General features: G+C 43.4%; 1 protein-coding gene across 5 annotated transcripts in view; it reads left to right on the top strand.

Annotated features, from left to right (window-relative positions):
* Positions 1 to 5164: 5164 nt before the first annotated feature.
* The window catches only part of SHOC1 (shortage in chiasmata 1), a 134549-nt gene continuing 119191 nt past the window's right edge, over positions 5165 to 20522 (top strand). For 3 of the 5 annotated variants that reach the window (XR_011362317.1, XM_069964340.1, XM_069964337.1), the window contains exons 1-5: positions 5165 to 5245; positions 11318 to 11392; positions 14243 to 14363; positions 15946 to 16030; positions 18696 to 18862. Coding sequence is in view for 4 of the 5 variants with exons in the window: in XM_069964340.1 (XP_069820441.1) it covers positions 11336 to 11392; positions 14243 to 14363; positions 15946 to 16030; positions 18696 to 18862 (430 nt within the window). In the remaining variant the exon portion in view is untranslated. Of the gene's footprint in view, positions 5246 to 5834; positions 5912 to 7417; positions 7461 to 11317; positions 11393 to 14242; positions 14364 to 15945; positions 16031 to 18695; positions 18863 to 20522 lie in introns of those variants that run through there. The other 2 variants (XM_069964339.1, XM_069964338.1) reach the window with 2 other exon arrangements.

Raw genomic sequence — 20522 nt, 5'->3', positions numbered from 1 at the left:
TCTCCTCTCCGACCTGGGACTGTCATGGAGGGGTCTGGCCAGGGCCGGGACAAGGAATTTTGGTGCCCTAGGCAGAGAAGGCAAATGGCGCCCGCCCCCCCAATGTATATATATCTCCTGTTTGCTTCCCCTAGTAGTATATAGACCCCGTTTGCTTCCCCCAGTAGTATATAGACCCCCTGTTTGCTTACCCCAGTAGTATATAGACCCCCTGTTTGCTTCCCCCAGTAGTATATAGACCCCCTGTTTGCTTCCCCCAGTAGTATATAGACCCCCTGTTTGCTTCCCCAGTTGTATATATATCCCCTGTGTGCTGCCCCGAGTTGCATATATTTTTATGTATATATATTTATGCATATACACACAGACACACACATTTATTATTATTTATTATTATTATTATTATTTATTTATAAAGCGCCCTTAGTTCCAGAGCGCTATACAATAGATAGGCAACAGGCAGGAACAATACAAGATCAGAAAACATTACATGAAGGCAAAAGACAGACTGGTACATGGGGGAAGAGGACCCTGCCCGCAAGGGCTCACAATCTATGTACAGTATATACACTTATGTATACACACACACACTCTCTTATGAATACACACACTCTTATGTATACACACACACTCTTATGTACACACACACACAGACACAAAACAGCTACCTCTCAGTGTGACACACACACACACTCTTATGTACACACACACACAGACACAAAACAGCTACCTCTCAGTGTGACACACACACACACACACACTCTTATGTACACACACACTTATGTATACACACACTCTTATGTAAACACACACTCTTATGTACACACACACAAAACAGCTACCTCTCAGTGTGACACACACACACACACTCTTATGTACACACACACTTATGTATACACACACTCTTATGTACACACACACTCTTATGTACGTACACACACAGACACAAAACAGCTACCTCTCAGTGTGACACACACACACTCTTATGTACACACACACTTATGTACACACACACACACAGAAACAAAACAGCTACCTCTGAGTGTGACACACACTCTTATGTACACACACACACACACACAGACACAAAACAGCTACCTCTCAGTGTGACACACACACTCTTATGTACACACACACTTATGTATACACACACACAGACACAAAACAGCTACCTCTCAGCTAGGTGTGTGGAGCTTGCACTTTCTCTCCTCTCTGACCTGGGACTGTCAAGGAGCGGTCTGGCTGATGATGATGATGATGCAGAAGTAATGAGCAGCTGACAGGAGAGGCCCAGGCACACACTTCCTGGTCCCCCTGTGTGGTCTCTGCAGGCTGCCGTTCCTCACCTCCTCCTCCCTGGCCCGACAGCTGAGCAGCTCCCAGAGCCTGGAGGATGTGCAGCAGGGGATGTGAGTAATGCTGCCCCCATGCTGGTGTCCTGCACCAGGTCAGAGCCTCCAGGCAAAGGGAGCTCAGCCAGAGCAGTGTCCGGGCAGGAGCCCTGTGGAGCAGCAGCTGAAGACTCACAGACCTGTGTATCTCAAGGCAGGGGGCTGATGTTATCAGCTCCTGTATGCTGCTTCCGGGTTCGGTCGGGTGGCGCCCCCTGCTGTTTGGCGCCCTAGGCCATCACCTACCCTTGCCTACTCTTTGTCCCGGCCCTGCCCCACCCTCACCTGCCCTGAATTCAGCTCCTAGGATATAGAAGAAAAAAGGCAGATCTCTTCACCGGGTGATATGCAAACATATCACCTGACCAGGTTGTGTTATGACACAACCACAATAACAGCACGTTGCAGCAACAGGGTTAGTACCAAATACCATACAATGGTCCAAGGTAAATATGTACAGAAATATACAAAAATATACCCTTAGTGCATGCCGGTTTTGTTCATTTTTTACTTTTAGCAAACCCCAAGCAACATCAACTTTTTTTTTTCATCCCCAGAATACCTCTTTAACCCATAGCCGCACCATGCAGTTATAGTACGTCCTGGCAGGAGGTTAGTTTCCGCACCAGGACGTACTATAACTTCCCGGCTCCCGGTGCTCATTGTTTATGTAAACAGTGACCGGGAGCTGATAGCTGACAGTTTAGTGAAGCCGTTCCTGGACCCCCAGCAGGGGTCCAGGAAAGGCAATCACCGGCATCAGGGGATCGGTAACGATCCACTGATGCTGGTGCACAGTCAGCAGTAACCCCCGGGTCCCGGTCTCTGCTGAGGTCCGGGACCGGTCGAAGCTGGGGCAGAGATCCCTCCCTCTCCTCCTCCCCTGCCTCTGATGACCCCCCCCCCCCCCACGATCGGAGCCCCCCCCCCACGATCGGAGCCCCCCCCGCACTTGATCGGCGCCCCCCCCTCCCCCCGCGATTCCCGCGGCCCCCCTGGGATCGGCACCCCCGTCCGCGGTAGCCACGCCCCCACCCGCGATAGCCACGCCCCCTGGTCCCGGGACTCACCCTGAGCTCAGGGATCCAGGGACGGCCTCCTCCTGGGAAGCATGTGACCAGCGTTTGTCCAATGACGCTGGTCACATTGCTTCTCTGTGCTGTGATTGACAGCTCTGTGATCAGAGCTGTCAATCACAGTGTCTGACAGTGAGGACCAGAGGCTGGATGCAGGGTCTGATCCCCCACTAGCTGAATGCTATGTAAGGAGATCAGAGCCTGCATCCACATAGTGTATACACAAAACACACACACATAATAAATACCCCCTCCCCTGTGATCTCCCAGTGATAAGGGAGATCTTAGTCAGCGTCAGTTAGAAAGCGCCAGTCAGTGTCCGTTAGTAATCGTTAGTCAGTGTCCGTTAGTAACCGTCAGTCAGTGTCTGTTAGTAAGTGTCAGTCAGTGTGCATTAGTAAGCATCAGTCAGTGTCTGTTAGTAAGCGTCAGCCAGCAATCGTTAGTCAGTGTCCGTTAGTAAGCGTCAGTCAGTGTCCGTTAGTAATCGTTAGTCAGTGTCCGTTAGTAAGCGTCAGTCAGTGTCCTTTAGTAAGCGTCAGTCAGTGTCCGTTAGTGTCAGTCAGCGTGCATTAGTAAGCACCAGTCAGTGTCTGTTAGTAAGCGTCAGTCAGTGTCCGTTAGTAATCGTTAGTCAGTGTCCGTTAGTAAGCGTCAGTCAGTGTCCATTAGTAAGCGTCAGTCAGCGTCCGTTAGTGTCAGTCAGCGTGCATTAGTAAGCACCAGTCAGTGTCTGTTAGTAAGCGTCAGCCAGCGTCCGTTAGTAATCGTTAGTCAGTGTCCGTTAGTAAGCGTCAGTGTCCGTTAGTAATCGTTAGTCAGTGTCCGTTAGTAAGCGTCAGTCAGTGTCCATTAGTAAGCGTCAGTCAGCGTCCGTTAGTGTCAGTCAGCGTGCATTAGTAAGCACCAGTCAGTGTCTGTTAGTAAGCATCAGTCAGCGTCCGTTAGTAACCGCCAGTGTCTGTTAGTAAGCATCAACGTCCGTTAGTGTCAGTGTCTGTTAGTGTAATTCAGCGTCCGTTAATAAACATCAGCCTTCGTTAGTGTCAGTAAACGTCGTTGCATTTACTGCTACAGTAGGAGTGCACACACAGACAGAGGTGCTCCTTCTCTTCTGAGCTGTGTTGTGCGTCCGTACAATTTTTTACGTTCACAAATTGGGTATTTTCTTACTCAGGAGAAATTGCTTTACAAATTTTGGGGGGCTTTTGCTTCTCCAAGCTTTTTGGAATTTGGAAAATTTGGGGTTTCACTAACGTGTAAGTGTGAAAAATGTGATTTTTAATGTTCATGGGCCCCTTTTGCAAAAAACTGTGAAAAACTTGTGGGGTCAAAATGCCCACTGTACCCCTTGTTACGTTCCTTAAGGGGTGTAGTTTTCAAATTGGTGTCACTTGTGGGGGGTTCCCACTGTCTCAGCACTAGGGGGCTCTGTAACTGTAACATGGTCTCCTACATTTATTCCAGCCAAATCCACGCTCCAAAATCCAAAGGGTGCTCCCTCTCTTCTAAGCCATGTTGTGCGCTTGTGCAACACTTTATGTCCACAAATGGGGTATTAATAAAAACTGCAGATTCAGAGGAATAAATGTTTTATTACATTTTACTTTTTATAGCTGGTTTGGTATGAAAAAAATAGGATTGAATTGGGATCTCTGCAAAGAAAGTGGAAATTTTTACTTTCCACACTTTCTTTGAAATTATTCCTGTGAAATGCGTAAAGGGTTAAAAAACTGTATGAATGTCAATTTGAATACTTGAAAGGGTGAAGATTTCAAAATGGGGTGAATTATGGGCGTTTTCTAGTAAACAGGCCTCTAGAATATGCTTCAAAACTGATCTGGTCCCTAAAAAAATCTGAGTTTAAATTTTCACAAAAATTTTGAAAGTTGCTACTAAACAATTACGTCTCTAAAATCCCCCAAAAAAGTTAAAGCATGTTCACCAAATGCTGCCAATATAAAGTAGACTTGTTATAGATATGAATTAATCAATAATTTATGTGGTATAACTATCTTCCTTATTGACAGAAACTTTCAAATTTAGAGAAATGCAATAATTTTTACATTTTTCACAACATTTTGGAGTTTTTCACAAAAAAACGCTAAAGGTATCGATCCAAATTTACCACTAACATAAAGTAGAATATGTCACGAAAAAACAATCTTGGAATCACAAGGATTGATAAAAGCATTCCAAAGTTACAGAGGCATAAAATGACACGTCATATTTGAAAAATTTGGCTGTGTCATAAATGCCAAAACTGGCTGTGTCCCCTAAGGGTTAAAGGAGAAGTACAGCGAAATTTTTTATTAAAGTATTGTATTGCCCCCTCAAAAGTTATACAACTCACCAATATACACTTATTGCAGGAAATGCACATAAAGTGCTTTTTTCCCTGCACTTGCTACTGCATCAAGGCTTCACTTCCTGGATAAAATGGTGATGTCACGACCTGACTCCCAGAGCTGTGTGGGCTGTGGCTGCTGGAGAGGATAATGGCAGGGGGACATTGCGGGACACAAGGCACTGGAGGGACACTGAGCATACCCAGCCAGATTTAGTAAGAGTAATAGTTGAGCTATTACCTACTCTATCCAATCAGATTACAAAAATCAGATCACTGTAATAAGGCTTGTTGGAAACTGAAAGGAGTAATGTGATTGGTTGCTGTGCTGCACCTCATGTCTGCACTGGATTGTATACACAAGACTCACAGTGCTCTGTGACAGACATCTCTGTAGAGCCATTCCAGAAAGGTCTGCACAGTGTCTTGAGGTAATATTTTAGCACATAACTCATCCCTGATTAAGCATTTAGGTTTCCTCAGTACATACATGTGTTCACATAATGTAGTCTTGTAATATAATGGATTCTGAGGACACTCATTATTGTCAGTAACTGCAGCTATAAATATACAAAGAATTGCCAATGTCTTTCCAGTCATCTGTTGCCTACTGGATAGATAGATAGATAGATAGATAGATAGATAGATAGATAGATAGATAGATAGGAGATAGATAGATAGATAGATAGATAGATAGATAGATAGATAGATAGATACAGACTTTGTAGTAAAATAGGTCAGTGTACAGTATTAGTAAGTTTACTCACTGTATATACTGACAGCAGCTCCCTGTGTACCTCATAGAGCTAATATCAGACTCCCCTCCTCCAGGCTGTACTGTTCTGCTCTGTGGTGTTTCTGCCCTTAAGATGGCCGACATGGAGGAGCATGTGACCATGCGGCACCCCCCCAGGGTCCTCCGTAGACACATACAGGCTCAGTGGTGGACATTGTGTGGTATGGCACAGTCACATGCTCCTCCATGTCAGCCATTTCATGAACAGAAACATCACAGAGCAGGGCAGCCCAGCCTGAAGGGGGGGGGAGGCTGATTTTAGCTCTATGAGGTACACAGGGAGCTGCTGTCAGTATATACAGTGAGTACAGTTACTAATAATGTACACTGACCTATTTTACTTTAAATTGGCCAACCCCTTTAAAGCAAAAGAAACTTTATTCCATCAAAGTGTTTCCATAGGCAACATTCCAGCTGCTTCACACAAGCTTGAAAATGGCCGCATGAGGCAGCAGAAAAGTTGTGTTTCAAATCACTTTGATGGAATAAAGTTCTTTTAGCTTCACTGATACGGTGTGCTGTGGTGATCAAATTCCTGTCTGGCGGACCTTTACCAGTGTTATCTCCCTGCTTGTACTCACTGGAATTATTTCAGCAATTTTGGATAAGCTGCTCTCCTGGATTGCACAAAGATAGATAGATAGATAGATAGATAGATAGATAGATAGATAGGAGATAGATAGATAGATAGATAGATAGATAGATAGATAGATAGGAGATAGATAGATAGATAGATAGATAGATAGGAGATAGATAGATAGATAGATAGATAGATAGATAGGAGATAGATAGATAGATAGATAGAGTGACAAATATCAGAGATAAAGATGAGACAAAGATACAGCAAGACAGAGAGACACAGGGAGGGCGTGGGGGGCTGTCCCCGGGGTAAGGTTTGGTAGGGATGCAAGCACAGGGCGTTATTCTGACAGAATGTATTTCTGTAAGTGATAAATAACTTCTTACCCCAGAATAAGAAGTCTAAACACAACAGGATGGAACCTAGGCTGTGGGGCATCAACTTCTGTAGTGGATTATAATAGGGGCGTTCCGGGCGGCAGCCCGGGGCCCTGAGCTCCTGGGGGGCCCATGACCACCCAAAAAGACTTATACTTTCAGTGGTGTACTGTCTCCTGGCTACACTTCCGCCATGATTTGCAAAAATCACAGGTTTTTTTATGGCAATTTTGCACAAATCAGGACATCATGACATTATCTATACTATACTATGAACACCAGGCTAGTGCTGCCATAGTTACAGTGGGGTGGGGGGGCCCAGGCTTGGTGAACAGCCCGGGGCCTGTGGTAAAGTTAATCCGCCCCTGATCGACTTACATTGGCTATGTGCAGGAGTGAGGGAGTGAGAGTATGGCCCTTCTCCCACGTTCTGTGCGCAGTCAATAAATACATACAGTGAGTTCCAGATTTTCACGGTACTGCGAGGATTTAAACTGATTTCGGCTCCCAGCATCATAATGATACATGATGTTGGGAGTTCTGTGAATCCAGTCCCAAGCACATGTTCGGTGAATGGACCACAGAAAGTGTGAATGCCCCCTAATTAAAGTGCACAAAGCACTTTAACCCTTAGAGGACTAGGCCAATTTAAATTTTTGCGGTTTCGCTTTTTCCTCCTTGTGCTTAAAAGGCCATAGCACTTGCATATTTTCACCTAGAAACCCACATGAGCCCTTATTTTTTGTGCCACTAATTGTACTTTGCAATGACAGGCTGAATTTTTGCATAAAGTACACAGCAAAACCAGAAAAAAAAAAAATGTGTGGTGAAATGGAAAAAAATGCTGTTCAGCCTGGGGTAAAACTGGCTTTTTATATATGTTCCTCAAGTAGGTATGATTAAAATGATATGTAACTTTTATTTTATTAAAATCGCTCTAATACTATGCTTATAGCGCTTTTATCCTTTGGTCTATGGGGCGGTCTGAGGTGTAATTTTTTGCGCCATGATCTGTACTTTCTATTAGTACCTTGACTGCACATGTGCAACTTTTTGATCGCTTTTTATTACAATTTTTTTGGATTTGATGTGACCAAAAATGCACAATTTTGCACTTCGAAATTGTTTTGCGCTTTTTACCGTGCAAGATCAGGAATGAAATAAATTTATAGTTTGGGCGATTACACACGCGACAATATAAAAAAAATGTTTATTTATTTTAATTTCTAAAATGGGAAAAAAGGGGGTGATTCAAACTTTTATTAGGGGAGTTATTTTTTTAATTAATAATAAAACTTTTTTTTTTTTTTTACACACATATACTAGAAGCCCCCCTGGGGGACTTCTAGTATATGCACACTGATCTCTCATTGAGATCTATGCAGTATAGTTACACTGCATAGCTCAATGAGATAAGCACTCTATTGCTTTCGGCTGCTGCAGCCGAAAACAATAGAATGCCGTGCCGGGATCAACGCCATTACGGCGCAAACCCCGGGTGGCTCCAGAAGTGGGGATCGCTCCTCCGTGAACACGTCGCAGGGGGGCGATCCCCCCACTAGACACAAGGGAAAAGCTGCTTTTTAAATGCAGCTGTCAACTTTGACAGATGCATTTAGAAGCTAATTAGCGGGCACGGCGATCGGACAGTGCCCGCTAATAGCCTCTGTCCCGGGCTGCATGAAGTACCCAGGACCGCGTCGGTTCACAGTGGGGCGGCCGCGCGGCCAGCCAATGGAGCCAAAGTACTATGGTTTTCTATGTTATCACACTGCATACTGGTGTGTACCTATTGTGACCAGTACCCTGTGAAATCCTATGGTTGTTGTTTCTTTGTCTATATAGTAACCAATGATGTATGTGATTTTATATAAATAATTATATTACATTAGTGCTATAAAGATGAATTGTTTCTCTACTTGATTGTGATGTTGATCTATTTGTAGGATATATAGTTTGGGGTCTTAATACCCTAAATGGTGATACATTTTGAGGGGACAGCTATTTTCTTTGCATGTGAACTGTCAACTGACTGAAACTGTGAATGTTCTCTTTAGAAAAATCCATGGCAGCTCTCCACAAGATTCTCTGCAGAAATTCTCTATAGTATTAACTATAGCAACTATAGTTTCTGCAGCAATCTGGGTATAGCAGTCTGTCTCGCCACTAGATGCTGCATTTAATTCACCAATAGCTTTATTGTGCTACCAGTTATGCAGTATGTGATGAATCAAAGTTTCAGGACCCTCAGTCACAGCAGAGAGTTTATTCCAGGAAGGGATCACCAAATAATCACATACTCACTCTCAACATTCTTATGCTGACCAGGGGCGGTCTTGGCATTTCTGGGGCCCCAACGAATTTATGTCTGGGCCCCCCCCCCTCGACACGCACTCCACAACAATAGACCGCTGTGTGCTGCCCCCAGTAATATATACCCCTTGTGCGCAGCTGCCAGTACTATATAACCCTTGTGTGCTGCCCCCAGTAGTATATAACCCTTGTGTGCTGCCCCCAGTAGTATATACCCCTTGTGTGCTTCCCCCAGTAGTGTATAGATGCCTGTGTGTTCCCCTAGTTATATATAGCCCCCCTTGTGCTCCCCCAAAATTATATAGACCCCCTGTGTGCTGTCCGTTGTATATAAACCCCCTGTGTGCTGCCCCTAGTCGTATATACCCTGTGTGCTGCCTCCAGTTGCATATACCCCCTGTGTGCTCCCATTCTAGTATATAGACCCCCTGTGTGCTCCCCCACTTGTATATAGCTCCCCTGTGTGCTCCCTCAGTGGTGTATAGCCCCCCTGTGTGCTCCCCCACTTGGATATAGATCTCTTGTGTGCTCCCCCACTTGGATATAGACCCCTGTGTGCTCTTCCAGTAGTATATAAACCCCCTGTGTGGTCCCCCCAGTAGTATATAGACCCCCTCTGTGCTCCACCAGTATTATATAGATCCCTGTGTGCTCCCCCAGTAGTATATAGACCACTGTGTGCTCCTCCAGCAGTATATAGACCCCTTGTGTGCTGCCCCCAGTTATATATAGACCCCCTGTGTGCTCCCCCAGTTATATATAGACCCCCTGTGTGCTGCCCCCAGTAGTATATAGACCCCCTGTGTGCCCCCCCAGTAGTATATAGACCCTCTGTGTGTTCCCCCAATAGTATATAGACCCCCTGTGTGCCCCGCCAGTAGTATATAGACCTCTGTGTGCTCCTCCAGTAGTATATAGACCCCCTGTGTGCTGCCCCAGTAGTATATAGACCCCTGTGTGCTGCCTCAGTAGTATATAGACCCCCTGTGTGCCCCACCAGTAGTATATAGACCCCCTGTGTGCCCCACCAGTAGTATATAGACCCCCTGTGTGCCCCACCAGTAGTATATAGACCCCTGTGTGTTCCCCCAGTAGTATATAGACCCCCTGTGTGCAACCCCAGTAGTATATAGACCCCCTGTGTGCAACCCCAGTAGTATATAGACCCCCTGTGTTCTCCCCCACTTAAATATAGACCTCCTGTGTGCTCCCCCAGTTGTATATAGACCCTATTCTGCTGCCCCAAGTAGTATATAGACCCCCTGTGTGCTGAACCAAGTAGTATATAGACCCCTCTGTAAAGCCCCAGTAGTCTATAGCCCCCCCTGTGTCTTCCTCCACTGTGCGCCCCCCCAGTTACAAAGGCCCCTGTGTGCTCCCCCTCCCATATAGTATATAATACAATAAAACAAACACTTATACTCACCTGGGTCCGGGTGTCTCCTCTTCTCTTCACTCTTGTGGCTGCAAGGGTTTTCCTTGCGGCCACAAGAGACCGCGCTCCCCATGTCCTGGCGCCGATGCTCCAGTGATGTCACGAGCACCGACACCACAAGGACAGAGCGGCCACTTGTGACCACAGGGAAAACACTTCCTGCGGCCACAAGAGTGACTGACAGGAAGGGAGCAAATGGCCCCCGCCCTGTCAGTGCTGCTGCTGCATGTAACTGTGAGCGCTCATTACGAGTGCTCATAGTTACAGTTCAGATTGCAGCAGCGAGCGGGGCAGCGGCCCTGTCTAGTGGTCTTGAGCACAAGAGAAGAGCGGGGCTGGGGGCCCCCCTGGATGTTGGGGGCCCCAAGCGATTGCTTGACGTGCTTGGTGCCAAAGACCGCTACTGATGCTGACCCAACTAGGCGGCAGTGACCCTCCTTGTGGCATAATGTCACAGTGGCCCACCTGACTCCCAAAGCAATAGGCCACAGTTTTCCTAGGCTTCAGCCTCAAGACAGCAGACGGACCTGGTTACATAATAGCATGCACACAGGACCCACTGAATCCATGATATCCAAAACCAGGATAGTGCACAAAATTCTAAATGGTAAACAACATAATCTCACAGAAAAAATTACACTATTCAATAAGCTGGTCTTATTCTGTACTATATATACCAATGAAGGTATATACTTCTTGTGTAAGTAATCATTAGTTTAGGAAACTGAAGAAATAATTTTATGAAGAGTGTTTGCAGAGGCATTTGCACAGCCTATAAGTTCAATAGAGTCTACAGTGATCTACACCCCCCCCCCTTCATAGTTTATTATGAGTAATACATGTATAACTGTGATTACAATATTGAGGCAGAGTTTTATAACTTTTTTTGTGCTGATATGAACATATAGTACTTCCCCTATGTAGAAAAGCAAACTTAGGAGAGGCCACATAACATTAAATTCTGTAACCTAAAATACATGGTATTCTTTTATTTCTTTGTAGGTATTCTCCTGTTGAGAAATGAACACTGTTCTGTTTCCAGGATTTAAGTTTCTTTCATTGGACTATGAGTATGAGGTAGGTTAATTTTATAGCTCTAACACAACTGAGAGTATACTGTACTGTAAAGTTATTTCCAGAGGACTCTGCTCAATAACATGACCAAACATATGGAAAAACAGGTCTGCACCTTTAGGTAGGATTAACTTTATCATGGTGGCTCAGTGGTTACCACTGCAGGGCTGGGGTCCTGGGATCAAATCCCACCAAGGGCAACATATAACCCTATTTTTGCATGGGTTTCCTCTATACTTAGGTTGTAAGCCCTAATGGGGACGGGGACCTAAATTAACAAACGTATGTGGAGTGCTACGGAATCAGTTGGCGCTGTTAAAATAAAGAAATTATTATTATAATCTCCCAAATTATGCTCATAGGAAACTGGCTTTTAAGTTTTACTGTCATTTATACACTTTGCTTTTTTTTCTTAATATCAATTGCACTCAAGATATTTAGTTTTCAATTGCTCTTAGCCCATAAGGTTTACTTACCACTTGTACATTTATCCGGTTTGTTAGTATACCATCATTTTATGATGGAGAAGCGGGTGCATCCAGTTTTTTCTCCAGCCCAGTTATAATGATACAGAATGCAGGAAAAGTAGCTATGGATGGCTGCACAGTTCTCTCAATGAAAGATGGCACCATACTGTGATCTTTACCTGATCACTAAGGAATTTGTCCCCAAACTGCGGACTATATAAGGAAGGCACTTGATGTTTTTTTGTTCTAACAAAGTGTAGCTTATACTCCAAAAATACATTACTCAATTAAGGGTTTCAATTTATTTAATTAAATATAAGTAATTAACTAACTAACTAGCAGTCGACGATCACTCAGCAGGTGGTACACTACCCATTAGTAGCCCCTGACAGCCCTTTTATAGGCAGCGGGGATGCATTCTGTGGTAGATCAAGTGTATAATCCAGCCACATCTGTAGTCATTTACATACCTTCCCTGAGACATTTGAGTTTTACTTTTCTATCTGGGTGCATTGTTTCTTTTTCTTAACGAGTACAGTACTGTTCAAAAGTGTGGGAAAAATAATTTTTTCAAAAAATGTTAAAGGGGTAGTGCGGCGCTAAGAAATTATTCACAAAATAACACACATTACAAAGTTATACAACTTTGTAATGAAAGTTATGTATGTGAATGGCCCCCTTCCTGTGTTCCCCGACCCCGCCCGTGTACCCGGAAGTGTAGTGCAGTATACATACCTGATCCGTGTTGACCGACCCCGCCTGTAATCTTGTCAAAGACGTCATCTTCGGGAGGCCGACCGACCCGCTCCTGCCGTCCCTCATGCCGGCCCCCCTCTGCTGCGTCATAACTGTGCTCAGCCGCGATTGGCTGAGCACAGCTATGCTAAGCCAATCGAGGCTGAGCAGCTGATGACGCGGCTGAGCACAGTTATGACGTGGCAGAGGGGGGCCGGTAGGAGCGGGTCGGCCGGCCTCCCGAAGATGACGTCTTTGACAAGATTACAGACGGGGTCGGTCGACACGGATCAGGTATGTATACTGCACTACACTTCCGGGTACACGGGGGCGGGGCGGGGAACACGGGAAGGGGGCCATTCACATACATTACAAAGTTGTATAACTTTGTAATGTGTGTTATTTTGTGAATAATTTCCGCACTACCCCTTTAACTCTTAGAGGACCCGGCCAATTTCAATTTTTGCATTTTCGTTTTTTCCTCCTTGTGTTTAAAAGGCCATAGCACTTGCATTTTTTCACCTACAGACCCACATGAGCCCTTATTTTTTGCGCCACTAATTGTACTTTGCAATGACATGCTAAATTTTTGCATAAAGTATACTGCGAAACCAGAAAAAAATTCAATGTGTGGTGAAATTGAAAAAAAAACTCATTTCTTTTATTTGGAGGGTTTGTTTTTTTACGCCGTTGGCCCTGGGGTAAAGCTGACTTGTTATATATGTTCCTCATGTCGTTACAATTAAAACGATATATAACATGTATAACTTTTATTGTATCTGATGGCCTGTAAAAAATTCAAACCATTATTAACAAATATATGTCACTTAAAATCGCTCCATTCCCAGGCTTATAGCATTTTTATCCTTTGGTCTATGGGGCTGTATGAGGTGTCATTTTTTGATTGTGACTTTTATTAGGGGAGGGGGCTTTTTACTTATAACATCACTTTTATTTATTTTTTTACACATATACTAGAAGTTCCCCTGAGGGGCTTCTACTATATGCACTCAGATCTCTCATTGAGATCTTTGCTGTATGGTTATACAGCAAAGATCAATGAGATCGGCACTCGTTTGCTTTCGGCTGCCTCTGATTACCTGATTAGCGGGCACGGCGATCACACTGTGCCCGCTAATAGCCACGATCCCAGGCTACATACGGATTGCGGCGGTTCAGAGCGCGGCCGCCGCACGGCCCCGTTCTGAACGCGGGGAGGCGGCCCTGGACGTACGGGTACGTCCAGGGTCGCCTAAGGGTTAATAGTATATTTCTATTAATTATTAAAATGTAACCTGAAAGAACAAAAGAGAAATCTAAATAATATCAATATTTGGTGTGACTGCCCTTTGCCTTCAGAACAGCATCAGTTCTAGGAATACTTGCATACAGTTTTTTAAAGAAACTTTGCAGGGAAGTTATTCCAAACATGGAGAACTAACTACAGAAGTAGACTTGCTGTGGATGTAGGCTTGCTCAAATCCTTCTGTCCTTCACTATTTGAATCATTTAAGCAAGCCTGCAGCATCAGTTTGTCTAGACTTGGATTTAATAGATTCCCTAAATACTGTTTACTTATTTCTTTACATTGGTAGTGAGTTCACAATTACTATGCATAACAATAAGCAGTATTTTTTCTTTTTATATGCAGAATTTAATGATGCAGAAACTTGCTACATCTTGGATGCTCATCTCATTTCCTAAAGAAATTTTACAAGAGGAAGAATATTGTCACAGCAACAATGATGTATATAGAACACCATGGAAAAGATGTATGTTGCTTTACTTATAGGGGGACTTGTATGAAAAGGTGTAAATGCCTTTTTTAGGCACAGATGGGGCAAATTGGCGTAAAAATATTCGCAAACGGTATTTTTGCGATTTTTTTTTCGCATCTGCCCCATCTGTGCCACCTTCGCCAGTGGGGCGGAGGGGGGGGGGGTTACGGGGGGTGCGTCTACAAGCAGAGGGAGCACGGCCTCTGCGCGTGCCACATTTATCATTTTTTTCTGTGAAAAAATGATACCGAAACCTACGCCAGCTCTAAGCTGGCGTAGGTTTCAAAATTTTTGCACAGACTGGCTCCATGCAATCGGGATTTATGTAGAGGCAATGCGCCTCTACATAAATCCCCTGAGCTGCGGGGACATTTGTAAGCCCGCCGTAAAAAACAACGGACGTCATAAATGTCCCCCATAGTGTTTAACTTAATGACCAACACAATTTCAGACCTTTACTATTTAATGACCAAGGCCAAGTATTCAAATCTGACCTGTCTCACTTAATGTGGCAATAACTGTGTGATGCTTTAACTTATCCAGGTGATTCTGAGGAAATTTGTCTTTCATTTTGGGCTTATTTTTCCAGGGCTTGTGCTGATTGTGACGATTGTGCTGATATGGTTTCCTCAAGCATCATACAGAGCTATTGCTGCAGCCACGGCACATACCGGGCCTCTCTTCCTGTCAATCACCCCCGCAGTGTGCGCTGACAGGCAGAGAGCCATTAATAACCCCAGGCACCTGTTGTTGCAGTGAAAATTGCATTAAAATCAGTGCAAAAGAGCCAGAAATAATTGGCATATCAATTATTTCCACGGTCGTATCAAACAATGGTCGTATCAAAGGGTGTTAAATTTAGACTGGTGCAAACTGCCCACAGCAACCAATCACAGCTCATCTTTCCTTTCAGCACTGCCTAAAGCTGAGCTGTGATCGGTTGCTGTTTGTAGTTTGCACCAGTCTAAATTTTACACCCTTTGATAAATCTCCCCCATTGTGTGAACAATGGCCATTGTTTGCTTTGACTTCAGTACAACACATTTCTTTATGATAAGAACTGACGTTCTTTTAATTGAAAACAACATCCGTTCTTGTCATAAAAAATATGTTGTGTGAACATATCCTTGCACTGTAAGTTTTTTACACTGTGCCATGCAATTGTTTTATTACTTACATAATATGCTGCACTGCTTAATGTGCCTGGGCCTAAAAGGAATACAAAAATTGCAGACCTCCACTTTACCTCCACTAGACACCTCTTGTTCGGCTAATGATATTAAAGGGGTAGTGCAGCATTTTTCTTTTTCTGCTTAATTAACACACACTGTCTGAGCTTGCTGGAAGCCATGTGGTGCACTCCAACCAATGAAAAGGCTGCCGGTGCGAATGGGCACCGGTGGGATGGTAAGTATATGTCTATAGTTTGTTGTTTTGGGGTTTTTTTTTGGGGGGGGGCGCCAGAGTACTCCTTAAAGGGCGCTCTTATGAATTTGGAAATACATTGATAGTGCAATGTGCAATTCATGCTGTAAAAGTGCATATAAAATGTATTTTATTTTTTTTTTAAATGCAGCCATTCCAATCTGCAAAGTACATGAAGAGGACTCGGTCACAGAAGTGTGGAAGAGATATGCTTCCTTTACTCACTTTCTGGAGAAGTATATATTGTGATTTGTGATTTATATAAGTGGTAATGAACCGGTAACATAAAAGATTGTCATCAGAAAACGACCACCTGGTCCACCCAGTCTGCCCTTTTCGTACATCCTTTATCATCATCTTACGATAGATATACCGTATTTCCCGGCGTATAAAATTACTTTTTAACTCCGAAAAATCTTCTTAGAAGTTGTGGATCGTCTTATACGCTGGGTATGGTCACCCCATACGATGGGGGAGCTCAAAAATGGCTGCATCCCCACCGTATGGGGCGACCACTATAAAAAAACAAACAGTTAAAGGGGAACTCCGGATAAGAAAAACTTGTTTTCTATTAAAAGTACATTTAAAGTTATATAGATGTGTCCATATAATGTATTACCGTATCTGCGCCATTCTGCCACACTGGTAGCTGATAGAAATCCAGGAAGTGAAAAAAATGGCCCCTGTGCCAATCCACATTGTCTCCTGCTCCTGCTGCTATCCCCACTTAGGAGACAAATCTTCCATGCCTCTGTCTCACATTGTGTGTGTTTGCTGAGGACAGGCTGATAATGCAGACAGGGGGCAGGGCGTGATGTCACAGCAGGCTTGGCTGAATCCCCCAAATCCCCTGAGTGATCCACCATCTCTGAATGGCCAGAAGCAGGTGCAGCACTAATTATACTGACTGTGATGGGTGGGGGACTGTGATGATCACATGAGGGAAAGCATTGCATTCTGGGAACTGCTCAAACAGGAAGGACAGAAACACAATACAGAACAAAAAACCCCAAACAAATGGATTTTTAGTAGTTTCAAAACTGGGTAGACAGGTAAGTAATGTATATGCTTCTGCAGACGTTTTATTTTTTCAACCTCTACCTGGAGTTCCCCTTTAACTTACCTGGGGCCTGTTCCTGGCATCTGCCTGCGCCGGAGAACCCCTGAAGCTCTCCCAGGCAGGCAAGCGTCTCATTGGAGAAGCTTGGAGACGCTCAGCTGTCAGGAGAGCTTCAGGAGAATGACAGAGGCTTTGGGAAGCAGGGCTGTGGTCAGGCAGGGGTTATTATTTTCCGGCGTTTAAGGCGAACCCCTGACAATCTTCTTAAAAGTCAGGGGTCGTCTTATACGCCCAGTCACCTTATACTTCGGAAAATACGGTAGGTTTATCTCAGGCATGTTTACTTTCAGTTAGTGTAGATTTACCAACCACATCTGGAAGTTTGTTCCAAGCATCTACTACTTTTTCAGTAAAGTGATATTTTCTCAAGTTGTTTTTGATCTTTACCCTGACTAACCTCTCACTGTGTCCTCTTGTTCTTGTGTTTAGTATTTTATTAAAAAAAAAACACTTCCCTCCTGAATCTTATTTAGTCTCTTAACATATTTGAAGGGTACCTACCATTTTGTTTGCACAGCGGGATAATTCTGCAAAACAAGCGTAGTACAGACCTGCCGGAAGCTCCATAGGCTGCACTGTAAGTGGACCTTTTGGCAGGTCTGTACTACGCTTGTTTTAGAACGGAGTACAGAGTAGCAGGAGTTTTGAACAGGTATCATGCCATGCAAACAGTATGGTAGGTACCTTTTAAATGTTTTGATCATGTCCCCAATTTTTCTTCTTTCCTCCAGACTGTATAGATTCAAATTCGTAAGTCTTTCCTGATATTTTTTATGCCTCACACTCTCCACCACTTTTGTAGCCCATCTTTGGACCCTTACTATTGGTACGGATGTGGCCCACCTAGAAATCCTTAAAAAACTTTATTTTTACTTGTTTTGTTTTCAAATAACCATACCCCACTTTTTCCCGTGAAGCCTGCCTCCCCCTCTTTGCATTTGCCCTACTAATGGCAGGAGGAAGAAGGAGGCTGAAAGCAACCCAGCCACCTGAGAGCATACCACAGATCTCAGAGATGGTCAGGACAGTTTGCCTTGCCTGTGTCTTGCCTTTCTCCTCCTCCCCAGACACCCACACCTCTAATTATATTTGGGGGAAGGAGGATGGAACTGCGCCTTCCAATGCCAGGACTGAGAGCATGCAAGGAAGAGGCTCAAGAGGACAGCCAGCAGCCTATCCTATCACTGGCAGCCATCCCATTACTATACCAAAGTAGGCCCTTCACTTTCACTGTCTCTGAGAATGGGGTAGTAATAGATTACTAGTACCCTTCTCTAATGCCTCTCTAAGGATGTCTTCTCATTTCAAATTATGGTATTTTATTGTTAACACTCGGCAAAATGTTAACAAATGGCAAAATTTAGAGACTGTTTTAGTGAAATCATGTTGTACCCATGAAATTTGCCCCCCAATTTTTACCATATCAAAACAAAATGCTGTCATTGAGCTTCAGTTTTAAGAAAATCATAACACGAAGAAATACATAGAGACAACATTTGAATATCATACTAATCTTATTTAAATTTTCTCTGTATCTGGGTGTTAGGCTCTCCTTACAAGTTTTGGTGGTCGTCCCATTGTCTGAACATAGCCCATAGTTGTTATAACATCATCATTGTTTTATAAAGTTTTTCTTTCCTCAAAACAACTATATATATAATAATGCTAAACCGTTTCCTTTTCTTTAAAATGGCTAAGTATAGCTTATTTGTTGCATATATCAGCCTTTCAAATACCAATTACAATAAAAACTTTGCAAATTCTTTACATTTCTTTATTAGGCAGCGTCTGTTCAATAATGCAAAATCTTTGGAAATTGTTCCAAGTTCAAATCCTTTCTCTCAGATAGACCCAGAGGAAGTGTGTTCTGGGCCTGAACTTAATGTACCTGAGGATAAGCACAGTCATGAGGAATGTTGGAAGACTTTTCTTACAACTACCTTACAAGGTAAAAAAGAAATTTATCTAGTAGCAACAGTTATTGATAGGTTGGGGTGGTGTAACTAGATTGTACACAATAATAGGTAGGTATTTTTAATATACTGGCCGAATAGTGTACATAACTTTTATTTTACATTGTTGGTGTCATACAAGGACTAAATATGACCACCATATAATGCTTATATATTACTTCCATATTGTTACTGAACAATGTTTTTCAATATATTCAATTGACAGAGAACTGATCAATTTTCCCCAGTGAGCTCCAGATTCCCTGCTTCAGTGCACACTGTATATAATACTGCTGCTGCAGACCCTACTATATCCTTAGACAGAATTGAATAGGAGCTGGAAAAAATGTATATGGATTGAGCTCCCCCTAGTGGTAGCTGGAGGAAAACCATGACACCAGCAAGAAGCAGAGGGAAGAACAGTGGTGCCTTGGCTTACGAGTATAATTCGTTCTGGGACTGGGCTTGTAATCCAAATCCACTCTTAAACCAAAGCAAATTTTCCCTTAAGAAATCATTGAAATGCAGATAATTGGTTCCACACCTCAAAAATAATGATTTTTTATTCTGAATAACATGTAAAACAAATGAGACAAACATTTATAAACAGCTGAATATGTGATATTATAAGTTACTGTACAGTATAACAATCAACATATGAAGTATAATGTATAGTAACTGCATAAATCTGAAAATACAGCAGCAGTTTGTAGATACAGGATGGAGCCGCAGATCCCCATAATGCAGTAGTGTAGTACAAAAAGCTAGAATAGAGAAGCAGGGCTGCTTCACATGGTCACATGACAGCAATGGGGAAGGGGTGTGTGTTCAGCATAGACCAATCAGGACTGACAGAGACTGCAGGGAGCATGAAGGAATGATCAGGGCAGATGTGGGCACATACATGCAGTGCTCTCTGTCCGGGGAGTGAGGGGTTACAGCTATGAAGAGATTACCTCTACAGTCCTGTCCCCTGATGTAAGCCCCAGCCTGAAGTGGATCTGCTATGATTTAGAAGATCAGGGAGACTTCCCAGGTCAGAGTACAGTGCTGTAGACCCCGTTATGCAGACCATGCCCCTCCCCCGCTCCCCCTCCCACCCAGTACAGGGAGCTCTTAATCCAAAACAATGCCCTTAAACCAAGTCACAATTTTGAAAAACTGTGAGCTCTTAAACCAAAGCGCTCTTAAACCAAGTTACTCTTAAACCAAGGTACCACTGTAATTCAATCAGAGACCCCCTTCCAATATGAGCTTAATAGAAGTCACATGGTCTGTCTGCTTGGAAGATATGCCCCTGCTTACAAATGCACTTTGTGCCACAATCTCTAGTTTTCATTGGTATCATATTTGTGTAGATGAGACATTTTGATTGCTCTTTATTACATTTTTTTCCCCTGATATATAATGTAAAATCAGCAATCCTGGCGCTTTTTTGCTTTCATCGTTTACAACGTTTAACATATGTGAACACAATTGTTATATATTATACTAGATTGGACAATTACACACGCTACAATATCAAGTATGTTTTCTTACTTTTATGTGTTTTACATATAAAATGGTAAAGGGGGTGGTTTAAACTTTTATCGTGATCATTATTAAACTGCAGGGTTTTTTTCGCCTAAAAAAGCATTGTTGGAACAAGGTCATATT

The sequence above is a fragment of the Dendropsophus ebraccatus genome, chromosome 3, assembly GCF_027789765.1.
Source record: "Dendropsophus ebraccatus isolate aDenEbr1 chromosome 3, aDenEbr1.pat, whole genome shotgun sequence".
NCBI classification, from domain to species: Eukaryota; Metazoa; Chordata; class Amphibia; order Anura; family Hylidae; genus Dendropsophus; species Dendropsophus ebraccatus.
This window is presented reverse-complemented; position numbering and strand designations above follow the sequence as displayed.